The sequence below is a fragment of the Fukomys damarensis genome, unplaced genomic scaffold (genome assembly GCF_012274545.1).
Source record: "Fukomys damarensis isolate Sample0158 unplaced genomic scaffold, DMR_v1.0_HiC HiC_scaffold_19, whole genome shotgun sequence".
Taxonomy (NCBI): Eukaryota; Metazoa; Chordata; class Mammalia; order Rodentia; family Bathyergidae; genus Fukomys; species Fukomys damarensis.
This window is the reverse complement of record NW_022900931.1, coordinates 60902434-60930407: the sequence shown is the minus strand read 5'-3', so window position 1 is coordinate 60930407 and position 27974 is coordinate 60902434. Positions and strand designations below refer to the sequence as shown.

Here is a 27974-nt window from a genome sequence, read left to right as displayed (position 1 = left end):
TGGGGTGGAGCCCCCACAGCTGAGGATAAGGTAGTAACTGCCAGAGAGAGACAGAGATGGGGTCTTCAGCTTCCACTGGTCCCCATGGAGGAAGCCAGGGTCCAGCCCTGCTTGTCACCAACCCCTCCTCATTCAGTATCGGCTCAGCTACAACAGACCTAAACTTCCTGCCCTTCTTCCCAAGCCCAGATCCATTTCTGGGTGCCTCGGCCGTGGGTACAGCGATCACAGTAATCTTAGTGGGAGCAGCTGCCACTGCTGAGTCTGTGCCCTGCACTGCGCTGACACAGACAGGAAAGAGGACAACCAGGAGACAAAGCCTGATGGCTCTCTCTAGGGGCCGGGACGGGGGGCAAGGTTCAGACACACTTGGCAGCTCAGGAATAGGCCGCACAGGGAAGGGAGAGGCTGAGTAGCCTGGTAGAGACAGAGATTCCCGGCTCTGTCATGTCCCTGCTTGACACCTCAGGTCCTTGGGTGAGTGACTTAATCTCTCTGACATTCAGTTCCTTCATTTGGAAAATGGGGATAGCAGAACCTGTCTCATTAAATGGATGTGAGAATTAAATTAGTCAATCTACCTTTTTTTGGGGGTTTTTTGGAGTCAAGGTCTCACTATGTAGTATAGTAGGCTGGCCTTGAACTCATTCTATAATCCAGGCTGTCCTCAAACTCAGGATTTTCCTTAGCCCGTGTGTTGGTTCACGCCTGTAATCCCAGCACTGGGCAGCTGAGGCAGGAGGCTCGGCATGAGTTCGAGGCCAGCCTGAACTACACAGTGAGACCCTGTCTCAAAGAAACTAGAAACAAAAGCAAAAACAAAAAAAACTCATGATCCTTGTGCCCCAGCCTCTGGAATGCTGGCATTAGAAGCATGCACCACTGTGCCCCACTTTTCTTTTCTTTTCTTTTCTTTTTTTTTTTTTTGAGATAAGTCTCAAAAAGTTGCCTATGCTGGCCTGGAACTTGCAACTCTTCCTGCCTCCACCTCCTGAGTAGTGGGATTATACGCATGGGCCAGAATACCCAGCAGTCAATATACTTTATAAAATGCTTAGAACATAGGCATCATCCTCTTGCTACTTTATACACCTCCCGCTATTATTTCTTACCCTGAGAGGGCAATATGATGCATAAATATATATTTTTTCCATTGCTGGTGATGGAACTAGAATATGTGCTAGGCAAGTGCTGTGCCACTGAGATACACTCCAGTCCCTACACTCTTGTGTGTATATATACATTCTGTATGTATTAAACATTCACAATAATTTTATAAAAACTGAAGCTCAGAGAAATAAAGTGACATCTTGAGTTCACACAGCTTATGAAAGTATTTTAGCAACCCCATGTTTTTCTCAAGGAAATCATGTAGCCTATTAGAGTCCAGCTGCTCTGGTGAAAGAGGAGCAGGGTCTGCCCTGAGTCTTTCCCATGCCCCCCACACCTCCAGACTCAGCCTCGAGGCCCATGGCCACCTGGAGCCACTGGAGAGCCTCAGGCTGCAGCCCATGCAGTGTCCTCCCAGCCTCCCTCACCAGCTTCTGCCCTCCCTGACCTGTTGTGCTCAGACTGCTGGAAGCTTGGGACAATGGTAAGGTCCCTGCGCCCCCTTGGGGTGTGACCTGGGGAGAGAAGAAAGTCATACAGTTAGGCCACTGTTTCCTAGTAGCCCCCCTGGTGGTTCCTGGCCGTAGAACACTCACTGCCCTGGCCTCAGGAGTGGTGGGGGGCTTTGAACACAATGCATTTTCCATCACATCTTCCCTCACATTTACCCTGGGTCAGTGATGGCAAACCTGTCCATCAGATAATAGTTGCTTTTTTCTAAACTAAAACCTCAGTATTTAAGTTTAATGGTAGTGCTGGCATTTTACAATACCTAAGTGGATTTGGGCTTGCAGTTTGGGCACTCCTCCCTAAAAGGTTTGCTGTCCCTGCCCTAGGTGATCCTGAGCCACAAGCAGGAAGGAATAATTCTCCACAGAGAGGGGCTCCTGTTTCCCATCCGATCCTACCCGGGCTGGCTGAAGTGTGGTATCCTGCCCACAGTGATAGCACCCGAAGAACGGCTGTCTCAGCTCTCTACAGTGAACACTTTTGCCCTGTTAAGAGTGGGGCTGGCAGGCAAACTGTCTGGTGGGACCCAGGCAAGGAAGGAGCAGACCTGGTGTGTGCGTAGGGAACTTGAGCATAAACTGATGCAAATCTTTGTGTCAGTGGTAGAATGTCTTGATACTTGATTTTTCTGGGATTGTTTTCTGGCCTCCTTCCTGGCTTCCCTGTCTCCAGTCTCACCTGTCTTATCAGCCCCAGAAGCCTTACTGAATTTAACTCTCTCCCTCCCCAACTTAAAAGTCCTCCTTAGCTCCTTACTGCCCATGGTTCAAAATCATTGTGAAATTTGGTGTCTACCTCTGCCTGCCCCTACGTTCATTCGCACAAATTGTGACTCCAGCCCATAAACTGCACTGAAGCTCCTCCAAGCAGACCTGGCACTCTGGGTGTCTGGGCTTTCATGGGAACCAGTCCCTTCCCCTGGGAGGCTCTTTTTCATGTGGCTGGCTAACCCTCTTATCCTTTGTGTCTCCGTTTAGAGGGCCCCCTTCCTGCCTAACCCTGGGGCAGGGGACTCTTCTCTGGAGCACCATAGCCCTTTCCATGAGCTGAAATCGAGGGATGGAATAAAGGTTGTTCCAGATCTATGCAGTACCAAGCAGGCCCGCGTGTAGCTTTGAGCTTGATGCACGGCACCTCTTCCAGGCTCTGTGTGGATACTGAGTATCTCTACCTGGACCGTGCCCTGGGTGTGTGTGTGTGTATCCATCCTTGTGTGGCTATGTCCCTGGGAAAAGTGGCTCTGTGTGCACATGTAACCCACAGAAGACCTGGAAAACGTGTGTCCCTGTGTGACTGTGCTTATATGACAGCCTGTCTTCGAGAGCAACTCTCTTGGCCCCAGTTGTGGGCTCTGGACAATCTGGTAGGTTTGTTTCACACAGGTGCCTGTCCAGCTTGTCCTCCCCACCCCCACAGGGCTCTCAGTACCAAGTGGGGGCTGTAGCTGGCCGGCTTCCCCGGGCTGGGCAGCATGGGGGCTGCGCTGCAAGGGTTGATGCGCTTCTCCTTCTGGCGCCGGTTGCAGAACCAGACGCGGATCACTTCCTTCTCCATGTGCAGCTGCTCGGCAATCAGCAGGATCTCCTCTGAGGTAGGCTTCTGGTTCTGTGGACAGAGGGCTAGTTAGTTCCAGCCCCTCCTTGCGCCATCCCTCTAGTCCACCCAGAGGGTGAGGCCTCACCGCTAGAAAACTCTTCTCTAAGGCGAAGCGGACATTCGTTTCGATGCTGGTCCTCTTCTTACGTCTTCGGCCAGGCAGCCCGTCAAAACCCAGGCTGGGACTGCTCAGCTGGTTGGGGCTGGGCAGGCTTGAGTCCACAGACATAGTCTCTGTGCAGGGAGAAGACGTGGGCTTCGGAAGGTGCCACCCCCTGCCCGCCTCCCACCCTCCCCGACCTGGGAGTCTCAGCCCAGTCTCACCTGCATCATTGAGCCACTTCTCCAGGAGGGGCTTCAGTTTGCACATGTTCTTGAAGCTCAGGTTGAGGGCCTCAAAGCGGGAAATGGTCGTCTGGCTGAAGTCATTGCCATAAAGCTTGCCCATCGCTAGACCCACATCACCCTGGGCCAGTGGCAACAGGGCAGAGGTCAGGGCAGGGCCTTCTGGCACTGGGCTGTCCTGCCAACCAGCAGGCCACACTGCCCCTCACACCGCCCACTGCCCAGCCAGCAAGGTAGTCCCAGACCTGCGTGAAGCCCAACTTGATGCGGCGCTGCTTGAAGGTTCGGGCGAACTGCTCTAGCTCCTCCAGATCACTGGGCTCCTCGGGATGGGATGGCGGCTCCAAGCATTTAGGGGGCTGCGGGTGTGAGAAGTGCGGGTCGGGCAGCGTGGGGCGGGTCACGGCCTGGTGGGGCAGGCAGGTGAGTGGGATGCGGGACGAAGGAGCAGGGTGATGCTCAGCAACAGCTGAGAGGTCCCACGCCCTCCCCACAGTCCAGCCTCTTCTGCAGACCCCTCCACCTGCCCTAGGAGGCCTCTACACTCACAGTTGATCTGGTAAAGGTTAGACTGTGGCCTCACGAGGGGCAATGCCCAGAACCCCGCACTGTCCCTTTGAGCTTGCAAACTCTTGGAAGGAGCAGCTGGTTTCTTCACCAAGCGCTCTTTCTCTGGAGCTGGGATCAGGGGTTTCATTTTCCTTTTCACCAGCCTTGAAATAAGGACTGGTTCTGCCACTGTCCTGTTGGGTAGTTTGGGGTAAGCTTCTTAATTTCCCTGGGCCCCACTTTTCCCTCTACAGATGGAAGCCATCACTGCTGCTCTGCCTGCTTGTTGGAGCGGTGGGAGAATCAGGTCTGAGACAAGCTGGTTGTCCAAACACATAGACTATGCAACACCAAGAGTGAACTCCAATGTTCAAGCGATGAACTGTGGTAAGAATGGTGTGTCAGTGTACGTGCCGGGCTGCCATACATGCCCCACTGAGACTGAGGGTGTTGACAATGGGAAAGCCAGTGCATAGGGGGCTGAAGGTATATGTGATCCTGATCTTCCATTTAGTTTTGCTGTGACTCTAAAATTGGTCTAAAAAAATCAGTCTTAAAAAATTAGCACATAGCAAATAAAGTAAAGGGATTTAAAAATGGACAGAGAGGACAGCTAGGGGCATTGACAATGAAGCAACAGCTCTGTCTGTAATGTTTCATTGCCCTGAAAACAAAAGGTTGGGTGCAGAGAGGTCTCTCACCCGGATCCTTGATGATCCAAACCCCAGAGGTTCCAGATGTTTTGTGGAAATCAGAAGTTTTTCATATTTTAGGAGGCCCATCTGGGGCGCAAATGATAGAGAGTGTGACCCTCCCAGTCAGGGCCCAGGGTCACCTCACAATCAGACACAGAAGTTCTGCAGTAGCAGAGATGGCACACCAAGGGGGATAAGGGCACGTCGGACAGGGCAGTTTTTAGCACCAATGTTATTAGAACACCTTGACTTTCAAAGCATTTTGAATTTCAACACTGCAGCCAAGACCTGGACTGGCCTCTGAACTTTTCAGTCTTTCTGAAATAGTTCATATATTTTTTGGTTTTGGTGCTGGGAATTGAACCCAGGGCCTCAAGCATGCCAAACACATGCTCTGCCACTAAGCTACTGCTCTCCCACTTTCCCAGCCCTCACATATTTTCAAAAAGGCTCAAAAAAAAAATGAGTAGGAAAAAATGTAAGTGCATAAAGGGTGTCAAAAGAGCCTTCTTAAAATCTGAAACCCAGGCAGCAAACTGAAAGGCTTTAGAGTCCATGCAGTAGAACACTGAGGTGCCAGGAGAGCTGGGATCCCTGGGATCCCACCTAAGGGTCCCCACGTGAAAACCCAGTCTTGCCAGATATTCTGGCTTCTGAAGAGAAGCTGAAAACTGGCACATTCTAGGAATTAAGTTGGCAAAGGCCAAATAGGGCTCAGAGAACTCTCCAGTCGAAGGGCTAAAAGAGATCTCTGAGGTATTCCTAATCTAAAGGCTTGCAACCTTCTAAAATTTTGTGTGTCTGCACATTTTGGGGAAATGGGAATCAGAACTAAATCTTTCATCAGATTCTCAAGGGATCCCATGTGCCTGAAAGGGTTAAGACCCACTAGTCTGGTTCAATTTCCCTCATTCTCTAGAGGAAGGAGCTCACCTAGGCAGGAAATGTGCCTTCCTTGAGGTCCCACAGCAAATCAGTGGCAGAGCAGTCTGGGCCCCAGGTTCCCCAATTGCTATCTTGGTCCTGTAGCTGTGGGGTGGGCCAATGGAGGGCAGATTCGCCCCTCACACCACCCCTACTCCTCCAGTCCTGTGCTGGTCCTGCTGCCCGCTTAGCCTGGCACATTCAGTAGACAGTCTCACCTGTGTGGGAAGCCCGGCCCGGGGCTGGGAGGTCAGAAGAGCTCCCTGGGTTTGCTGAGGTAGCTGGAATAGATTTGGCGTCGGTAGCAGGCCTGGGGAGATGAGGAGGAACACACAGGGTGAAGGGGGCAGACTGCCGGATTCATCAGGGAGGCCATTGGTAGGGCTTTACCTGGCTGACTCTGCTGGGCCTGTGGCAGCAGGAACTGAGCAGGTGTCTGGAGGTGGTGGCCTGGCACAAGCACTAACTGCTGGAGCTGGAGGAGCTGCTGAATGTCCTGGCAGGAGGAGATGGACAGAAAGACAGCCTAAGTCTGGGCAGCGTTCCTTCCTCTCTGCATTATCTGAGCCACAAGAGCCGAAAGCAGGAAGGAGGCAATCTGGCACTAGGCAGTGAGGGACAGTCCACCTGTCTGAATGGCACTACGAGGCATCCAGAGGTTTCTCTCTCACAGGGGTACCAGAGAGTCCCGAGGGGGTGGTCCCGGAAGGGTTCACTATTTACCTTTCCTCCCTGATGAAATTTTTTCCTTGTCTTACATTCCCACTGAATAAACAGACTTTAAAAAAGAAAAAAGTAAACCAGAACAAGTCTTTTGTCCTTTTAAAACACTCACAGGCAAATCACATGTCTGGAATTAGCTTTAAAATCCTCAGAAAATAGCGGGTGTGTAAATTGATACAGCCACCTTTAAGGATTGGAAAAAGATATGATGGGCTTCTAGCCCCCAGAGCCTTGGAGTGTGAACTTCTTTGGAGATAGGGTCTTTGCAAGTGATCAAATTGATTTTTCTATGCATCAGGGATCAAACTCAGGACTTTGTGCTTCTGAGGCTGGCGGCAGTGCCACTGAGCTAAATCCCTGGCCCCATAAGTGATCATATTGAAATGAAGTCACCAGAGTAGGTTCTAATCCATTATGACCAATGTCCTCATAAAAAGGGCAAATTTGGACACAGACAGATAGAAGAAAGATGGGAACAGGCACAGAAAACAAGCTAGTCAGAGTAGAGAACATCCTGTATGATTGTTTTTTGCATGTTATTTGCATGTTGGAAGTTCAAGGGGCTTCTATGCCCATTATATGGGTATACTCAATTTGTGGGTATTAATTGAGCTGTATACTGATGATTTGTGCATGCTTCTATGTTTGTTGTACTTCAGTAAAAAGATATTTTAAGGGGGATGAGGCAGGGAAAGAGAGAGAAGGAAAAAGTCTCCCCCTTCAAAGTAAGTCTAATGAAATCCTATTTGCCAAGTAGGATAGGAAAAATGTTCCTATCTGTTGAGTTGGATTATGGATATGTTGGGTTCTTTAAATCACTTTCCCTATCTCTCTGTCTGTCTGAACGTTTCCAGAAGAAAAAAAAAATCCCCATTACACACGCACACATACAAACAAGCACAATAATTGAAACTCCTCACCTGGTCTATAAGGCCCTGTATTCTGAGGCCTGTGTTGGTCTCCCTGACCTCAACTCTTTCTGCTCTCTCCCTCTCTGGCTAGGCTCCAGCCATTCAGCGTGTCTCTCTTTTTCAAAAGCACCAAGCTTGTTTCTGCCTCAGGACCATTACACATATGTCCCCTCATCTATAGGAGGTGGTTCTGGTTTTTGTACAAATTATATAAATCATCGCACCGTCATGTCCCCCTTATGAGCCCCCTTCACGTCTCCATCCTAAGACTTTCCAAATCTCAAGGTATGGGTCTTTCTGTCCACTCGCTCATAGCCACTCTCACATCAGTCAGCTGCGTGACAGCATCCTCAGCACCTAGAATCACATTGCCCCTGGAACCCAGTAAGCGCTCTGCGTATATATGTTACACTCCAAGACTGATGCTTCGTCATTTACTTTGCAAATTTTATGTATGCATAGTTGAAAGCTGTGCTATTTTTTTCTTGCTATTTTCCTTTTTTCTTGTGCTATTTTTTATTCTTTTTTTCTTGAAATTTGGGGTGTTGGTACATGCCCCTCAATTCCTCTCATCATTCTAAAGTCATTATTCTAAAGACCAATTTAATGTTCCAGAAAGTGAACTAATTGGGAGAAAACAAGCATCTTCACAGAAAAGGTTCACTTCTCTAATATATAAAGAGCAATTTTAAATCCATAACTAATGATCTGGAGAGGGCCCACAAAGGAGGTCAAATCAGATTGAAATGAGTATGCATTCGGGTCACTCACAGTACAATAAACAGAACTAAGACTGCATTAAGTACTATTTTTACCTCTCAGATTAGCAAAGATAAAAACAGTGTACAACATACCATAGTGGGAGTGCGGAAAAATGAACACTCCTGCACACAGCTCGTAGGGGAATCAAAATTACAAATGACATGCCCTTTGACTCAGCCGTTCTCTGCCAGGAACTTGTGCAAAATGAGCTCCATGGAAAGATATTCCCAGCAGCAAATGGGATTCCAGCAAGAGTAGGAATCAGTTGGGCAGACTCCTAAGCAGTCATTAAAAAGAAAAGGATGCTCTTTCGTAGGAGGGGTTTTATAGGAGGAATTGAACCCAGGGCCTTTGCACTGAGCTACACTCCCCGCCTTATTTATTTATTATTTTGAGATAGCCTCTCACTAAACCACTATGTTACCTTCTGCCTCAGCCTCCTGTCGCCATACCTTGGGGATGTTCTTTGTATCTTGATATAGAACAATTTCCAGAATGTTCTGTTGAGTGGAAATCTCAAGAGACAGAACAGTGGGTATGAGGTGCTGCTGTTTGTGTAAAGGAAAAATATCTAGGTATTTGCTTGAGTTATCTGTAGATGATATCTGGAAAACTATAAAAGAAACAAAGCACACTGTAAATCCTTCTCCATTTTGTGAACCTGGCACATTTACCTGGTCAAAGTAAGTAAATATCCAGGTGTCCTGTCCCCATCCCAAACAATAACTGCTGAGTGACATGTGCTGTTTCAAAAGGTCAAAGCTGAGGCCTGCACCCTGGAAGGGGCTCCACTCGCTCAGCGTCCGCGGGAGCCCTCTGTCGTTCCCTCTCTCTCACTGCAGTCATCTTGGACTCCAGGGAAAGGTTCTGAAAACCTCACGGTACACCCTTGAAAACCAAGCGGACTCTCCTTCCCTCTCCTGGCTCCTGCAGCCAGTAACCCCCAACGACTGCCTCCCCATAGATGTGGATCAACCTTCACCATGAAGCAGCCCAGCTCAAGCTTCCACTTACAATGGGCCCTTCCAAGGCCCAGACCTAAATTTTGGTTTCACATTGTGCCTTTTCTTTTTTTTTTCTTTTTCTGTCAGATGAGATTGGGCATGTTCATGGTAGGATACCTATAGATATGCCTTCTTTTTCTTTCAAAGACCCTCCAAGCTGTGTACTCTTCAGGGCCCATAAAATGGAGACCCACCGTGCTCTGTGCTGCACTTTTTTTCCCCCTTGGTGGTACTAGGAATTTAACTCAAGCCCTTTGCACTGAGCTTCATCCCCGGTTTTTTTGTTTTTTGTTTTTTATTTTTTATTTGAGACAGTGTCTCACTAAGTTGCTAAACTGCGCAGGCTTAAACTCATGATCTTCCTGCCTCAGCCTCCCAGAGTGCTGGGATTATAGGTGCAAACATATCCAGCTCTGTGCTACACTTTTCACAAGGCAACACATTTGCTGGTGTGCATTTTGCCTGTGCTAGATTGAAGCTTTAACAGGCAGAGGTGCGTTTTATTCTTCTTATATCCCAAACCCTTAAAGAGGCCTGAGAAGCTCCCATTAAATGCCCACTGATGTGAATCCAACAAATCAACAAGTAAAACCAGAAATAAACTCTTATTACCAGTATTATATGTGTGCTTTCCTTCATACTAAGCAGCATCCCCAGCCGTTTTATTTGTTTGTTTGTTTATTATCTGAGACTTGCTAAACTGCTAACATGCCAGGCTAGGCTTGAACTTACAATCCTCCTGCCCAGCTTCCCAGAGTGCTGGGATTATAGGTATGTGCCACCATGCCTGGCTATTACCAGTATTTTTCTGGTTTGCTATAACCCTTAGTGTGGTGGTGAGACTATTTATTAACTCGTGTCTCTTCCCATCCTGTCCCCGAGTGAAAACTCCCCTTCCCTGCCAGAAGCCTAAAAGAAAGATGTGTGTGGTTTTCATTCTGAATCAGCAGGAGAGAAAAGGCTGGAGGAAGTGCGTCCTGGGTTGCACAGGGTCTATGGTAAGGAGTCTAAATGAAAAACATTTAACCATTCAGGGAATCAGATGGAGACTCGGGGTCAGCTTTGATCCCCACTTTCGGTTCCTCTTCCCCATGCATCCAGTCCATCCTCACCTCTTACCAGCCCCTTCTCACCATTGCCACCATCCTGGCCCAAGCCACCATACCATCTACCCTGACCACTCATTCTTTGCTAGCTGTCAGGAGGAAGCCATCTAATACAACAGAATCCCAGATTTTCTTGATTTTTTTTTTTCCAGACAGGGTCATGCTACATAGCTCAGGCTGGCCTTGATCTCACTATTAGTCCAGGCTGGCCTTGAACTCTTGGCAATCTTCCTGCCTCAGCCTCTTGAGTGCTAGAATTATAAGTGTGCCACCATGCCTGGCAGTCCTAGACTTTCTTATGTCCTAAATTCTTTGGTATCTGACAAAAGCTATCACTCTCGTCTCAGAATTTAATATGCAACACATGTAGGGCTTTAAATGAAATCAATTGTATTGAAATATAGTCATAGTAATCTGTGGGATTCTTTTTTTTTTTTTTTTTTGAGACAGGTCTCACTATGTAGTTGAGACTGACTTGGAACTCACTATGTAGCCCAGGCTGGTCTCAAACTCAGAGCGATCCTCCTGTCTCAGCTTCCCGAGTGCTGGGATTACAGGTGTGCGCCACCACGCCCGGCTTGTGGGATTCTTTATTAGCATATTAAATAATAAGATCCAGAATAGGTCTGATAACTACCATCATTTCAAAGCAATGAGGAGTGAAAACAGTACTTTAAGAAATCTGCAACAACTAGAAGAGAATATGAAAATCTCTGTGTATCCTATTAGTGGCAAAGTCCTAGTACTACCTAGTATTCTGGCCTGTTGCCTATATTTGTAATAAAAGGAATGGTACATTTCTGTTAGAACATAGTAAAATTACAGACTTTTTTTCCATCAAAGTTCATCGAGCCTCTGAATTCTATCCAACGACTCTTTCTGGGAACAGATCTGGTCCCTGTTCTAGAATATAAATAGGAGTTGGGCATAGTGGCTGACACCTATAATCCCAGCATTTAGGAGGCTGAAGCAGGAAGGATTGCTGCGAGTTTAAGAGCAGCCTGAGCTACAAAGTAAGACCCTGTCTCAAAAAAAAAAAGTTTAAAAAAATATATATAACCAGAAAGCCCTCACTAACTTTCATCACATTTGTAACAGAATCCAACTCCTTGGCTCAGCTTTTATTGCCCCCCAGTCCCCTGCTTGCTTCTCCTTCTGTCCACCTTGTGACCCTTTCACCCCTAACCTTGGTCCAGCCACAGTGGTCTCCTTGCTGTCACTCAACCCGGAAAGGACTCCCCACCTCCAGGCCTTTGCTATTCCTTCTAGAGCTACACATGGCTCTAATCCCTCCCCCTCATTCAAGGCTCTATTCTTGGCCACTGCTCTGATAAGGATCTTCCTTTTCCTCTGTCACGCTGTTACGTCACATTCTTTTCTTTCCTGCATCATAATTATCTGCTTCTTGTCTGTCATGCAGCTAGAGTTGCCACCAACTCCATGGGCGTACAACTTGTCTACCTTGTCCCTGCCCAGAAAGATGCCTGGACATGGGGATGTTCACCAAATATTTGCTGACTAAAGTAATGAAAGGATGAAAAAAAATCGTGGGTAATCAGTGAGCAGGGTCAGGACTGGATTTGGCCAGTAGAGGGCCACATTTCTCCACAATTTGGAGGCCACGTGGTTTTTTTCTGTGGCCACTTGGGGGCGTATCAAACTCCAGGCAGTGGAGAAGTTAGGGCAGGTTGACTGAGGCTGGGGAAAGGCCCCTGGCCAGTATATTTAGTGGATCAACTGCTCTTTCTCCAACCTTGAGGAAAACTGGCTCCAAGGGTTAGCATATCCCATTAAAGCTGAGAAGGGAAGGGACCAATTCTTATCGCTGTATTGTGATCACTCTCCACCCCCAGAGCAAGCACCTAACTGGCAATCAATAAATTTTCAATGAATGAATGAGGCAAAAACCTCAGAACATATTGACTGTTTTGCCGAAGCTAGAAACTGGGGGCAGAAAGACAGTTTATACTCTGGTATGGAAGGGGGTGTGATTGCTCACTTTCCCATCTGGGCTTGGTTCCACCTGGGGAGAGAGAAAGCCTCAGAGTAAACTTGAGGAGGCCTGGGCCCCAGAGCTGGCCAGCTGTGACATGACCCAGGTGCTGTGCCTCACTCCAGTGCACAGGGCAGATGGCCCACTCCCTTGTGGCTCTCAGCCCTCATGGAGCCAGCCTCATAACCATGGTGGTGTCAGCGTATGGCCCGACACTTGGCTATCCCTAAAATGGCAAACTGACAAGTTCTAGACATCCCACCCCATCCTGAGACATGGACGGCTTCCGGTTAAGTCCAGAGGAGAGAACAGAAAGGGATGGGGTCTGGGAACCATGTAAATCATATCATGACAGAGTAGGTTCTAGATGAGGGCGGGTGGAGGAGGATGGAACACTGGCCAGTGGGTGCAAAGTTTCAGTTAGAAGAATAAATTTGGTGTTTTACTGCACAGTGCAATATCATCTATAGTTAACAATAATGTATATTTCAAAATAGCTGAAAGAGTAAAAGCCTGGCACACTCCTATGATCCCAGCACTTGGGAGGCTGAGGAAGGAGGATTGCCAAAAGTTCAAATCCAGTCTGGGCTATATAGTAAGTTCAAGGTCAGCCTAACTACACAGCAAGACCCTTCAAAAACAAAACAAAAGCAAAGATGACTGAGATGGAACAAGGGAGGGAGGGAAGGAGAAAGGGAAAGATGGGAGAGGGATGGAGCGGGGGAGGAAAGGGGAGGAGAGGAGAAAAGAGAAATTTTTTGCAGTGCTGGGTTTCAAACCCAGAGTCTAGGGGCCGGGGATTTAGCTCAGCGGTTCGTTGGCCTCCCTTGCAAGAGCAAGGACCCGAGTTCAATCTTGGGTATCAAAAAAAAAAAAAAAAAAAAACCCAAAACCCAGAGCCTTACACACACTAGCAGGCACCCACCCCTGTACTACACCCCTGGCCCAGACAGGATTTTAAGGTTCTCACCACACAGAAATGATAAATACTTGAGATTACGGATATAGTAAGAAGCCTGATTTGATCATCCCACACGGGTCAGAGCATCACCACATCTGCTCCCTCTGGGGCTTGTCCGCCCCCCGTGCTCAGGCCACACGGGCCAGGTGGGCCTGACCCTGCCTTCTCAAGGGTCGGGGCATCCACTCACACCTGGCCAGTAGACAAGGTTGATCTCCCTGGGCAGGATGGCTGCAAGTCTGCAAATGCTGGCACCATTCTGCTTGCCCCAGGACGAAACAGATTGACAGACCCCTAAAACTGGGCTTGACATTCTGGGTGAGGCTCTTCAGTAATCTGAGCCGAGCGTTCCTGTTTCCTCAGCCGCCTGGAGTTGAGCTTTGGCCCGAGTGATGCCCTATTCCCAGCTCACACTTTACTGCCTAGACCCTCAGCTCCCTGACTGCCTGGACTCCTAGTGTTGTACTTCTAGTCTGCCTGGAAGCCCTTCTCCCAGCTCACCCACCTAGCATGCTCTTATCCCTCCCCTCAGTTCAATGGCAGTTCCTCCCCAAGCCTCCCTGATTCCCCCCAAGACTTGGCACATGCCTACCACCTTCAGTGGGTGTCTCTGGGAAACTTTTATTCCCTAGATCCCACCAGCCTGAAAGACTTTGGTAAGCTTTATTTTCTATGGTCCTATTAGGAAAATAGGGATTTTTTTCCCCCATTTACCAAATACAAAATGATTTTTTTAACAGTGAATGTAAGTTTTCAATCAACGCCAACCCCTACCCCAGACATTCTGAATACTCCCCTGGAGAGATGTCTTCCCTTTTCTTGATTGAAAAACTGCAACAAAACATCTTTCATTGATTCAATAAACATCCATGTAGCCTCCTTGGTAGAAGGCATCGCGCTGAGCATTGGACAAATTATAAAACTGTATTATAATCAACCCTCTGTCAGTACAAACTAAGAAACTGCAGGAAAATATCCTGCCCAAATGTCTGACAGCCATTGTGGAAGAGGGACTTTCCCTTCATACTTCTGAAGTGATAGGGCTTAAGAGTGGGTGTTCTGTTTTGTGTTTTTTCAGTGCTGGGGATGGAAGCCGGGCCCTCACAAAAGCTGGACAAATGCTTTACTACTGTGCTACATCCCCAGTTGATGTATTCTTGACTCTTTTCTGGGCTTCTCAGTATTTTTCAAATCAAACGTTTCCTACGGGTGGTACTGCTCTAGCGTGTGCCAGGAGGCAAGTAGATTGAACACCTGCCACTGGAGTCTCTGGCAACTCGGCTGGGAAGGGCTGGCAACCCTGCCCCGAGGAGACACCTAACAGCAGTGGCCACCAGGCATGCGGTTGGCGCCCAGCTCTGCCACTCCCACTCCCAGCATACTATGCCACGGGGAGTCACAGTGGAGGAATCATGGTGTCCTTACAAGAAAAAAGACATTTAGATAGAGAAGGAGACAGACATGCACAGACAGAAGGCCACGTGACACAGGCTGGAGTGACCCATGTCCGTCCACAGAACACCAAGGATTGCCAGCACCACCAGAAGCTAGAAGAGGCAAGGAAGGTTTTCCTCTAGAGCTTTCCAAGGGCCTGGGACCCTGCTGACACCTTGATTTTGGACTTGTGGTCTGGGACAACATATTTCTGTTGTTTTAAGTCACCCAATTGGTGGCATTTTGTTATGACAGCCCTAGGAAACGAACTCTGCCACTAATTCATGATTCATGACCAAAAACTCCAGAATGGGAAGAAAGAACACAACATTTCCTAACTCATAGATCATGGACCTGTTTTCCGGAAGAGCATCTTGTTGGGTGAACCAGGGAATAAGATCTAAGGCACTAAATCCGACTCTCATCCTTTCATTTTGTGCCCACACAGGTGCCATTCAGGGGGATTAGCCTTGGTTTCCTCACTTGTAGGTCGAAGATAATGATACCAACCCTCCAAGGAGGCTCTGAGCCACACCCAAGGAGATGTACAGAAGCACAGCCCAGGGCTCCATCAGGTGGGAAACGCCTCCTGTGACTCTTACTGTATCCGTCTGTGGGATGGGATGGCAACATCTCCCAGGCTTCCCTAGGGTGGCTGAGATCTGCCTGGCATGTGGCTGGCAGTCAGAAGGGTCAGGCGGACTGGAGGAAGTGCACTGCCCAGCGCACCCTTACCTGTGCTGTGAGCTGGATGGGCTGGGACAAGGTGAGCTGTGGGGTCCCAGGGGGCTGGCTGGCAGGCTGTGGTGGTGGCAGGTCACCTCCCCCAGAAGAGGCTGGGGGCTGCGAGGTCGAGGAGGAGGCAGAGGAGGAGGAAGAGGAGGAAGAGGAGGTGGAGGAGGAGGCGGCGGCGGCAGCAGCGGCGTTAGCGGCAGCGGCGGCACTGGACTGCTGCACGGCAGCAATGAGCTGGCATCAGCGCCGTGAGCTGTGGGCGGGCAGCGGGACCAGAAGGGGCAGAGAGTAGAGAAGGCAGAGAGGGGTTAGAGTCTGAGCCAAGCAGGTTAGGGACAAGTCTTCCTGGAGGACAGAAGAGGGCAAGAGGCAGGCATGAGAGAGTGGCCATGGCCTTGGGGAGACTCCTCATCCACAAGTCCTGTGACAGAGGGGTGGTGGCTGGCTTTTGCCCCTGTCCCCGACCTTTCCCAAGTACTCACCCCAGCTAGCTGGCTGCCCGTCAACATGAGTTGGGCCTGGGGCAGATGAGGCTGAGCCGGCTGGGGGGGCGGGGGGGCTGCTGGGGCTGAGTCACCACTGGGATCTTCAGCCTTGATCTGGGGAGGAGAGAGGCAGGGTCCGGGACCCCAGAATGTTAAGTGGAGGCCAGAGAGAATGCCCACCTGTGAACCAAAGAAAGGGCACGTGTGTGGCAGTGGCAGCCTCGGGCTGGCACAGGAGGAGATGACTGAAGAATGGAGGTCAGGCTGCAGCTCAAAGGCCACAGACCACGCCTTTGGCCTGTTTCCTCATCGGTCAGAGAGAGCTAACACATCACCTGCACCCAAATCCCTGCATGAAACCGCCTTCCCCTTTCTGGAGAGCACCTTTCTCCTCCTGGGAGTCGGATTCCCCATCTGTAAAATGGGAAATGGTGCTACTGGGGGCCTAGGATATCAAATAATGAGGATTGGGGTCCCACATCCTTCATCTGAATTAGCCAGATGTGTAGCTCTTATTTGTCCAATGGAGTAAGACTTTGTTGGAAGGCAGGGTCTCGGGGTATTGAACAAAATCACCACCTCGGAACCTGGGCCACAAGTTCAAATGATTATGGAGACGAGCAGAGAGCACAAATGGGTGACATGGGCGGGATGCATGGGGAGGGGAGGGAGAACACGCCCCACTGGAAGGGGAGGCCTAAGCAGCTCCTACTCTGCCCCCACTCACCCCCTACTCTCAGAACCTAAAACAGAAATGACTGCTGGGCAAGCAAAGCCCTGGGCTGGTCCAGGGCTACGGACGAGCCGGATGTGGCCCAGGGACTCCAGGTGCCACCCTCCACGCCAGATGAGCACAGTCCTCCCCGTCCCTCTATCGTGTTGCTGGGTCTTGTATGAGGCTATGGAACAGACCAGCACAGAGCCACCCTGGCTTTTTTCTTCTCGGTAAGAAGCCAGGCAGCAGTGGCTGTTGGCTGAAAGGCTGCTGGTAACAGACACACTGGGGTGGGAGAAAGCACCCCTTCATGGATCATACGCTCTCGGGCCCAGAGTGAACACCAGGGAATTCCCTGCACCATTTTGCAAAAGGAGGTCCAGAGAGGGAAAGCAACTTGGGCAAGGTGATACAGCAGGTTGTGAGAGGGATGACATTTGAAATGCAAACAGAGATAAACAGAGACGCAGGAGCTGAAGAAAGACAACGAGAGCCGAGAGCCGTCGTCCTGTCCCCACAAGCGTCAGGGTATTTTAGAACTGCCGGATGCAGCATGAATAACACACTGAGTATGAGAAGTCAGGGAAATGGGTGTCCCCAGCAGGGTTATTAAGGCCTCTGCAAGGCTGGTCACATTCTACGTCATCTGATGGTGGCGCCACAGGTGCGCTAGGCTTGTGAAAATTCGGTCATGTGCTGAAGGGCTATGAATGTTTGGATATGCGTGATATTTCAATATAAAATTTTTTTAAAGGGTGAAAACATTACTCTTGTTTCAGGGCTTTTTCATTCTTTCTGGTTAATCTTAAGAAACTCTCCAGGCCATTCAAAGATGTCTTAAACTCCAAAATGCTGGCTAATCTCCCCTTGTACCCAGCGAAGAACAGGTTTTGGGTTTAGATCCGTAAGAGACACTGGGTAAATTTTAATAATCATTGTATTTATTTCCATGGCAAGTGACTCTGGTTTTCCATTCATGAAATTTCCATTTGAAAACCATTTATTCAAGCTGTCGAAAAAGCGAGCAGTTCATGAGCTGATAATTGATGCCGAAGCTGATTGATGGGTTCCTGGGGGGGTGTTTTCATTTTTACCCTTTCTATTTCTGTACATGCTTCACACTTTCCATAATAAAGTGTTTTTAAAAATTGAGCCAATTAAACAATTATCATGTAAATAATTGTACACAGCAGTGCGTGCCTATGTCTGAAACCACAGTGGGAGCACATGACTTGCTGCAGTTGGGGAAAGACTGACCCCGAAGAGACGGAGAGAGGTGGAAATTGAAAGGCAGGAACCAGAGGACCGAGCTCGGGTGAGGACAGGCCCCCGGCCTGGGAATGAGAGGGTGAGCCCTTCATTTCCTCAGCCCCCGCTAAGAAAGGGCGGCTGTTGCTAGGATGATGTCAGGGCCTGGGTGGTGGTGGAGGTGGACAGGGCTCCCAGGATTAAGAGCCAGAGCCTGAGATCAGGAGCTCTAGAGCTGGAGCCCTTCTCACCTCAGCCCAACCCTAAGTGCTCAGGACAGAAGAGAAGGCAACTGCTCATAAGACACTTGGTCCTCCCGTGGTAGCACCTGGGCCCACCAGATGTGAAAGGGACCTCAGGCACCATCCATCTAACTACTCCCTCCCCCCACCGATGTTAGAGAAGAGGAAACTAAGAAGCTCAGAGAGGGGAAGTGACTTTCCCATGGTCACAGAGCAAGGCTGCGGCTGGGTGGGGAGCAGTTTTCAGCCTCCCACCCCATCCTTCAGCCCTCTCTGGTCAGGGTTAGGAGTCCCGGCCACATCCCCTCTGCCCCCACCTTGGTGCTACCATCAGATCTCTGAATATACCTGCTGCCCCCTAGCAGGCTGGAGGGTGGAGACCTGGACTCAAGAAAGCCCCTGGAAGCCAAGCAATGCCTAGCACAGGAACCCGTCTGGATGTGGAATCTGCACCATTCAGCTGCTTCTGGCTTCCCCAGTCATCCTTTCCTCCTGCATCCCCAAAGCCGTCCTTACTGGGTTTGCCATCCCCCAGCGGGTACGTGTTGGGGGACTGGATCGTGCAGGTCCCTTCAGTCAGGGAAGTCGGGATGGGGGTGGGGCCCTGGCTTCCTGTTGTTCATTGCCCTGGGACTCTGGGGGGGATTTCCCTGGCCACCTCCACCCCCTAGGGAAGGGGAAGGAGCCTGGGTGAGTCACAGACCTGGGGCAGGAACCCGAGGGTGAGAAGGGGTGGGAGAAATCTTGTCACTGGTGCCCTTCGGCTCTGGGTCCCTTTTCCATACACCATCCCCTTCCCTGAATGTTCCAACCAGTGTTTACCTTGGTGCCAGGACCAGTTGGGGACACGGAGAATGGGGAGGCCTTACTCTTCGGGTTCTGCAAAGAGAAATTTGGGGCAAGAGATGGGAATGGCGCCGTGAAGCAGCTTTAGACACCACCTGTCTCAGGGGCTTCAGCGAGTCCCTGTTGCCCCTCCGCCTCCTGCCAGCTTCCTGCTTATCCACCTGCTCCTAACCTGATGGTTAGTGTCTGGTCCATTTCTTTCCGTGTCTGCAAAGAGAGGGAAAGAATGTACGGTCACCAGCCAGCCCCACCACACCTGTCTTCCCGTGGTCTTGCCATCTGCCACATTCCTTTGCCCACTGTGACCCTGCCCTGCCCACTCACCTGTGTGTTCTGACGGGGAGTCCAGACCTTGTTTCTCGGCTTCCAGCGGCTTAGACATTCTTATTTCTAGGGATAAAGAAAGGATGAAGTAGGGTGAGGTAGAAGAAGCCAAGAGGGTTTTTAGACCTTTCCTCTGCAACCTCTGAGCCTCTTCTAAATCTTCTACCCTCTGCCATCATTGAAGTTGCTCTTTTGGAGAAATATTCTCTCTCTTCTGGGCCTCTGCCCCGCTCTGGCAGGACAAGAGAGTGCCCCTCAGGCCTTGGGACATCTTGCTCCAAACAATGGAAAAGGGATGTCACTTAGGTGAGGCACCGGGGCAAGGAAGGAGGTGAAAGGTGGTTGTGAAAAGGCATCAAGTGCCTGACAGGAGGCCAGTGAAGGAGCAAGTTTGACCTCTGCCTCCTCCCCAGGCGGGTTGCTGAGGCTCCCATTCTGCCCCACCAGGTTTCAGGTGAGAAATGTTTTCCACTCTGAGTGGTGCCTGGGGGATGTGTTGGGGCTGTAGCGTCCCCAAATGAGGGAGTTGTCAGATCTCAGGGTGTGATTCAGCTGCCCTCTGGCCCACCACTTTCCCTGTCCCTATGTTACCCCCCCCAGCCCATCTTCTTTCTCGTGTGCAGTGTGTAGACCTGGCCACTCCATCTTGCTGCTCTCTAACCCCAGATCCACCTGCCTCTCCCCTAAACCATGTCCTCCAGTCTAACCCTAGCCCTTACCCAGGACTTCCACTTTGAACCACAGCTGCACACTCAAATCCACCCTACAAGTAGAATCCCAATCTAGAGTTCCTGCGATCCAGGAAATGAAAGGAGGTGACCAAGGGGAGGTGGAAGCAGCAGACAAAGCACCAGGGGAACAAACCAGTGGAACAAATGCCCCACACGTACAGCACTGACACCGACCATGGAAAGTGAGTGCTCATGAGCACCGAGCACTGAGCTACACAGAACTCAGAGCACAAATAAGAGGGTGCTATCATTACCCCATTTTGCAGAGGAGGAAGTTGAGGTTCCAGAGGGATGTCCCCTCCCCAATAGCATAGCAAGACAGCAGAGGCATCCCAAATGGACCCAGGTCTTTATGACTCCAGGACACCTGTTTCTAATCTGGATCACTCCAGTCTAATGGATCCCAGTCTTGACTTTCACCCATCTTAACTCCAGCAGTTCCCAACCTAAGCTCCTGACACTGATTTCTATACTTCCTGGTCCTGAATCCCAGAACAAATCTGGGCTTCGGCCTAATCCGTTCTCAGTTCACTTACCTTGAGTCCCAATTTGTGCCCGAGTGATTCAACTTCTTCATCGGACTTTAACTCACATCTGACCTCAGACTTTATTTGTGACCCCAACAACTTACTCCAAAATCCCCACTTAAACCTTGACCCCACCCTTATCAAAGGCGCTGTCCAACCCTTGTGTACTCTGCACCCAAGATATTTAAAGAAAGCTAGCTAAAGTAAAGAATTGGAAGAACTCAGCAATGAAAAAAAAAAAGTCTAGGAATTTTGCAAATGAAAATCACTCAACATGAAACACTGCTTGAGTTTTAAATTCCTGATTCAAAAGCCAGGTCATTGCTTTCTGGTGGATGTCTAAATTGCTACAAGCACTGTTCAGGAAAGCCAAAAAAATGTCCGCCTCCATACCACGTAGTACAGCTACTCCTGGACATCTGGTCAAGACAAACGTGCTTCCTGTCACCAAAGAGCATGGGCACAAATGTTTCTACCACCTTTTTATAATGGCCTCAAACTGGGAAGAACCCATGGCCCATCAACAGAATGAATAGATAAACAAAATGCGGCAGATCCATAAAAGGAAACACATCACGGCAATGGAAAAGAACAAACTTCTCCTTCATACTCACTACGGAATCTCAAAGACAGTGAAATTTGCCAAACACAAAGGCTAACATACAGTTTTGATTCTAATTCATGGAGTTCAAAAACAAGCAAGCTGATCTCAGATGATCAAGGTCAGATTAGTGGGTACCTCTGGGGAGTGTTGACCAGCAAAGGGCATGGGGAAGCCGGCAGGAACTATACATATGTCAAAACTTATCAAGCTGTACACTTAGAATTTCAGTACTTCGCTATGTGCACATTATGTTTTAACAGAAAAGAAAAGAATTAAAAGCTTAAAAATAAAAGCCCACATATAGTCCTACTAAGGATGAGGCTGGGGAAAGCAGGAGAGGGGAGTGGATGTTTAGGATCTATGGGAGCTCAGGCCCTGCTTCTGGGCACTGAATGGCAAACAGTCATGAGAGATGTGGGAAGACACAAAGAGAGTCAAGCAATGGGGCCACTATCCTAGCTCTGACTCACCCAGACCTTAGGCCTACTCCAGGCAAACACTGGCCTCCTCTGGGTCCTAAATCCTGCCCTCCGTAGCACTCCCGTGGCCCCAGCCTCCCCGCTGGTCCTACTTTCCATTGGTATCCATATGGCTTCAGTTCCTGAACCTAGTTCTGATCTCCTTAAGAAACATCTAGGCCCCCCAGCTTGGCCTTGAGGACCACCCTTCCCTGTTCATCTCTTGCCACTAACACACCCTGTGTTTTGATTCCAGCCGAACATCTCTGTCTGCTAGGTGCCTCTTCCTAACATGGAGTCTGGACCTTGCCGGTTCTACACTCCCTGACTATCTAGCAAATTCCCCTCCTGCCACAGATGGGGAAGACTCTGACCTCAAGCCCTGAAGGTTGTGTGCTTGTTCTTTACCTCTGTTATGGGGTGAGTTTGTCCCCTAAATTGCATGTGCTGGATTCTAATTTCCAATACCTCAGAATGTAAGTGTGTTTGGACAGACTGTCTTCATGAGGCCATTAGAGTGGGCTGTAATCCAGTCTGATAGATATCCTTATCAGAAGAGGAAACTGGAACACAGGCACATACTGAGGAAAGATCACAGAAACACACAGGGCAGATCGTCAACTACAAACCGAGGAGAGGGGCCACAGATGAGACTGACCTTGCCAGTCAGTACCCAATCTCTGACTTCTGGCCTCCGGAGTTGTTTACTACTCCGCCATCTTCCCGGAAGTCCTGGCCTCCAGAGTTGTAAGAAAATAAATTTCTGTTGTTTCAGCCTTCTCATCTACTTCATTATAGAAGCCCTAGCGAACTAATTCAGCCTTCTGTAGCCCGCTATCCCAGCCCCGAGCTTCCAGGGCAGTGGCATCTGTGTCCACCACAGTGGACACCAAACCAGGGGACAGGCCTGGCTGAACGTAATCACTGGGTTTCTCGCCATCCAAGAACAGGTTATAAACATTTGCTGAACATCCCTCCCCGCAACTCTTGCTTGTGTCTGTTCCATCCTGCTGTCTCCCCGCCATTTAGCAAACATTTTCTGAGACACTGGCATGTTCTGACCCCATCTGGAACGCTGTCCTCCACTGTCCACCTCCGGTCCATCCTTCAGGATTCAGCATGAGCTCCGTACTCTGTGAAGCCACCACCCTGATGCCCCATCTCCCAGCCAGGAGTCTCTTCTCAGCCCTCTACCTGGCTTTCCTCTCCCCAGCGTGTCCCCTGCCACTGTCCTAGAGGTTGTGGGTTTCTGGGTCTCTGCACGTCTCCCCATCAGACCAGGAACTTCTCAAGAGCAGGTCTGACCTCAGGGTCCCACCACTCCCAGCAGAGGACATGGAGACCAATGACCGCCAGGGGCCCAGGCTCTGACCCCCCCCCACCCCCCACCCCCGGTCCAAGCGATTCCTTCCGCTGCTCCCCACGGGGACCCTTTCCGGCAACTCCTGCTCCCCTTCAAGGGGCAGCTCCCATATCCCCTCCTCTGCAAGGTCCTGCCTGATCTCCCCACCAGGTGGTTGGCGTCTCTCTCGCACACCCCAGCACACCCTGTCCATCCTATGCAGCAATTCTGTTCCCCTCTCGACTGCGTGCTCCTTGAAGTGGGGACAGGATCACTGCCTAAGGCCCAACTGTGTCTTTGAAATGAATACACATGAGAGGATTCCCAGATAATATCCAAAGCAAGCCCTTATCTCCATCTCTCTGATACCTCAAACCTCCACCCCCATCACTAAGGCAACTTCTGCTATAAACATTATTAGTTCTTTTTATTTTTTTTTTATTTTTTTATTTTTTGGTGGTGGTACCCAGTCCCTAGGGATTGATACCAAGGCCTTGCACATGCTAGTCAAGAACTCTACCACTGAGCTACATCCTCAGCCCTTTCTATTTTATTTTGAGGCAGAGTCGTATTAAATTGCCCAAGTTGAGCCAGGCATGATGGAGCATGCCTGTAATCCCTGTACTTGAGAGGCTGAGACATAAGGATTGCCTTGAGTTTGAGGCCAGCCTGTGCTACATAATGAGTTCAAGGCCAACCTGTCTCAAAAATAATTAACTAAATAAATTTGCCCAGGGCTGGTCTCTTATTTGGCCTGCCTCGGCTTCCCATGTAACTGGGATGACAGGTTTGTGCCATTACACCTAACTTCACTTTTAAACCTTTTAGGTAAGGTCCCTCCCCAGAAATGGCAGCTGGAGACAAAAGTAGTCCAAGGGAAAATGTCCACTGTTCTGTTCCCCTTACTCTCCCTAAATCCCCCAGGCCACTGCTACAAAGCCCCCGTACTCTCTGTCCAGTACTTGGCCGAGCCACAGCAAAACACTGTAGTGCTGCCCTTGCCCTAAGCTTTCTTGCTTTTTCCTCCTCTGTCAGAGCCCAGTCTGAGGAGTCAAATCTTTCCCACCGAGGATGAATAGGGGCTCCATTTCTGCCACGTGACACAAGCCCATTGTTGCCTTGATAAAGATTTAAAGCCATCAAACCACTGGGAATTTGGAGAGACCTTCAGAGATTTTGCTTCAAGGCCAGGTGTGGTGGGGCACACCTGCAAGCCCAGCCCTCGGGAGGCCAAGGCTGGAGGATCACAGTGAGTTCAAGGCCACCCCGAGCTACAGAGTGAATTCAAGGCCAGTGTGCATACAAAGTAAGGCCCTGTCTCAACTTCCACTCCTTCCAAAAAAGGTTTTGCTTCAACCCATGCCCAGCCCTTGAATGTACAGAAATGCTGATGCCACTCCCACTGACACTGGTTTCTATGGCACAGAATGCGACCTGGGCCTCCAGGCTTTAAAAGCCCCACCAGGGAATTCTAATGTGTTCCAGCACCCTGGCACCTCCAAAGCCCCTCTTGAAGCCTCATTCAAATAGAAAACTTGGTTGGTTACTTATGGTTATCCCCTGCCTATCACTCCAGGTAGCATGTGACTTTTTAGAGGAACTAGCAGGGAATAGCAGTGCATAACCTATGGGCCCCTTTCAGCTGTGTTTCCCCTTGAATCCCACCATCCTTGTGGCAGAATCACCCAGGACTGCCCAGGCGCTGAGCTCTCCCTTACTTGCCTCACTGCCTCAGGCCTGGGCCTTCAGGTCCCCTCAGGCCTCCCTGCCCCTCCCGCACGGACTTTCACTTCTCCTCCTTGTTTCCCCAAGCCACTTTTAGCAGACTTAGGGCCAGCTTCTCGTTAGCACTTACCGAAAACGGGGCTAAATATAGAGGGCCCAAGGACTGCCCCTCACCCTTCCTGGCCTCACTCAGCCAGTCCCCTGGGTCCTCTGCCTCCACAGCCTACTTTGAGCAAGGCGATGGCCTAGGAGCCCCTGTGGGCAGGGTTAGCTCTGCCGGGAACCTCTGTGCACCACCTCTGGCCTCCCTGGGAGCACCACCTCACCACCGCCCTGACCCACAGCTGTCCCTGATGGTCTCAGGGGAGTGAGCACTTCTGCGCTGTCAAGAGGGAGGGTTGGAGATGCAGGCACAGACACAACAAGAAAGGTGGCCCACAGCTGTGCAGACAACAGGCAAGGGCTGCCACACAGCACACACCAGAGCCACAAACAAAGGGGCCCACAGGCATGACACAGGTGTGCACAGACTCAAGACAGGAATGTTCACAGGTCTGCATGTGTGATGCCCTGGACAGGTCCACAAAACATACAGTGTGTGTGCATGCAAATATGCATTTGCACTTCTGCACCCCATCATCCACAGATGTGCAAACACATCCAAAGTCTCACACAGATACACACACACACACACACACACACACTGACACCCAAATATGTACATACGCACAAACCCAGAGTCACTTCACTCTGGGAGATGATCACGGAAGACCCCTGAGCCAGTTCATAGATGTGGAGGCTGAGACGAGGCATGGCAAGCAATCCACCCGAAGCCACAAGGTGTTAATTCATGTCTTCATGATGTGTTGATTCATGTCCAGATAGGGAAAACCTGGGCCAGTCCTCCCAAGTAGGGGTGCTTCATGAGAAATCTCAATTAAAGAGTTATTGCCCAGCACTGATGAGGTCCCCACAAGACCCTAGTAGGGGACAAGTCAGGAATGGAGCAGACGCCATGCATTTCAGAAACCCTGGACCTCATGTTCCCACCGTACACGCACACATACATACACACAGCTGGTCAATAAGTAAACACATGTCTTCCTGTAATCTTCCTTCCCTCCCACCTCCCCGCCTCCTGTGCCTTCCTTTCTCACAGCTACTCATCCTTCACATCCCAGCTCAGACATCTGCTCCTCTAAAGAGCCTCCCTGGACACCACACTAGCTAATTGGATATCTTCTGGGCTCCCATAATCCTCTGTGCCTCCTCATTCTGGCCCCAATACCTCTCCTGTGCCATGGCCACTCTATACAATCACTGGTGACAGGTCTGACTTCACTGAAGCTGCCTTTTTCACTTATATTTCTAAAACCCAGCCCAGAACCGCTCAACAAATCTATGCTGATGAAGGATTGCAGGGACGGCCGTACACACTGATGCACAGAGGAGGAGGGCACACAAGAGCCAAGTCTCACGTCCACGGACAGCCAGAAAAATGACACAGACCCACAGTCATGCCTGTACCGCCACAGAGGAAAGAAACAGGAAGGATCGAGTGCTTGCCATGTTTCAGGAACTGTGCTAAGTACATCACCCGCATCACCCCACTTAATGCTCCCATAGACTTTGCCGAGTGACAACTCCCGCCGTGCAGAGATACACAGATTTTACTCAATGAGCCAACAAATATAAATCACTGTGTACGGTGCCTGGTATGCAGTGTCCACTCAGTTAACTGACATTCAGTGGGGGAGGCATTTAAAAGGCACACAAACATAGAGGGAGATCTCAGCTGGTGATAAATGCCAGGAACACGTGAGGGGACCAAGGGTGGGATTAATGCCAGTTTACAGGGGGGATCAGGGAAGGCCTCCCTAGGGAAGTGACAGCCAAGGCGAATGAAGTGAGCCCAGAGACCACTGCAAGGCCAGCTGTACAACGGCACACACAGAAGCCCCTTACATCAATTCCCACACAAGCACACAGCAAACAGCACATTCAGAGGACTCAGAACTACTACATGTGCACACACGCATACACATGCACGCATACACATTCAAAAGGAGAAGGACACCACCCAAGTCCAGCACCCGCACCTTCCAACCTCTCCGCAGTCCTCTCCCAAGGGTCACCCATGTGACCCATCCCATGGGTTCTCCATATAAAGCCCCATTCTCAATACCTGGCTGCAGTCCTCCCTCACCGCCCTCCGAACTGAGCAGTGGACATGGGAGAGGAGATTGGAAGCTCCCTATACCTGATACGAAAGGTGAGGGCAAAGAGAGGAGCCGGGGAGCGGGGAGCCAGCATGGAAAGAGGGGAGTTGCTGGAGTACAGAGCAAAAGGACAAAGAGACAGCTGAGGAGAAAGGGCAGTGAAGGCCGGCGGAGGTGGCCAGTAAAACAAGCGCAAATGTATAGCTTGTCCTCCCCGCCAGTGTGCAGCCCCCTTACCTGGAGCCCCCATGCTGGAGTGAACCATGCTGCCCGCCCCAACAGGGCTGGGGGAACAACTGTGTCATCTCCCCACCCTCTCTGGGGGCCAGCACTCCCTACCGGAAGTCACCCAGGGAGGAAACCACAGGGTTGGTCCGCCCCCCTTCGGAAGGGAAAATACCCTGGCTTGCAGACCCGCCCCAGCAGCCAGCCAACCCCAAATCATGTGTGTGTGTTTGAGGGGTGGGAGTTAGTGAAGCGGAAAGCAAGCAGGCTGGAAGAGCTGACTCCCGCAGCCTCCATGCCAGGCGGTGGCCCAGCTCTCCTGTTCCCATGGGGGAAACACATGTGGGACAGGGCATGAGGCTCTGGGAGAGAAGTGAGCCCATAGCAATAACAGTAACAATTAAATACTAGCTGGCAGTTTATTGGGGGAGGGCTTTCTCAGTGCCTGGCCTTGACCTCGTACTTGATAGGTGTCATCTGGAGAGATGGGCACTGTTATTTGCCCCATTTTACAGATGAAAAGACTGAGGATCACAGAAGTGAGAGGCAGCCTTCTCAAGGGCCAAGAAACACTGAAGCTCCAAAGTTGGACGTGGTGGAGATCACCAATGCCTGCACCTGTCCAAAGGTAAGACGTCTGAGGCCATCCTGGGAGGAAGCAGTGACACGGACAATGTCAGTATGGGTAAGGTCGAGGCCTTGGCCGGGGATGGCAAGAAGTCTTTCAGCGGGCAAATGCGGGTGCCCAAGGCATCTCCGGTGGAGGGAAGCACCTGGCTGCTTCCTCCTGGGTTGCCTGGCTCCTTGCCTACCAGCTTCCCCTTCGCGGTGCGGTGCTCCCGATCCGGTGCCTCCCTCTGTGCCCGCCAGAGGGCGGCAGTGCCCAGCCAATGGGCCGGAGGGCGGGGCAGGCTGCGGAGGAGGG

The 27974-nt window shown here is 50.4% G+C and overlaps 1 protein-coding gene across 1 annotated transcript in view; it reads right to left on the bottom strand.

The window, feature by feature from the left end:
- Nucleotides 1-27141, bottom strand: part of Pou2f2 (POU class 2 homeobox 2) — a 28420-nt gene extending 1279 nt beyond the window's left edge. Inside the window, exons 1-13 of the mRNA XM_010623374.3 lie at nt 27062-27141; nt 19219-19284; nt 19067-19101; nt 18871-18927; nt 15841-15957; nt 6120-6225; nt 5948-6039; nt 3807-3920; nt 3541-3682; nt 3302-3450; nt 3049-3225; nt 1559-1625; nt 7-37 (exon numbers count right to left, since the gene is read on the bottom strand). Coding sequence (XP_010621676.1) covers nt 7-37; nt 1559-1625; nt 3049-3225; nt 3302-3450; nt 3541-3682; nt 3807-3920; nt 5948-6039; nt 6120-6225; nt 15841-15957; nt 18871-18927; nt 19067-19101; nt 19219-19284; nt 27062-27089 — 1181 coding nt within the window. The 5' untranslated portion in view covers nt 27090-27141. The remainder of the gene's footprint in view (nt 1-6; nt 38-1558; nt 1626-3048; nt 3226-3301; nt 3451-3540; nt 3683-3806; nt 3921-5947; nt 6040-6119; nt 6226-15840; nt 15958-18870; nt 18928-19066; nt 19102-19218; nt 19285-27061) is intronic.
- Nucleotides 27142-27974: the final 833 nt, after the last annotated feature.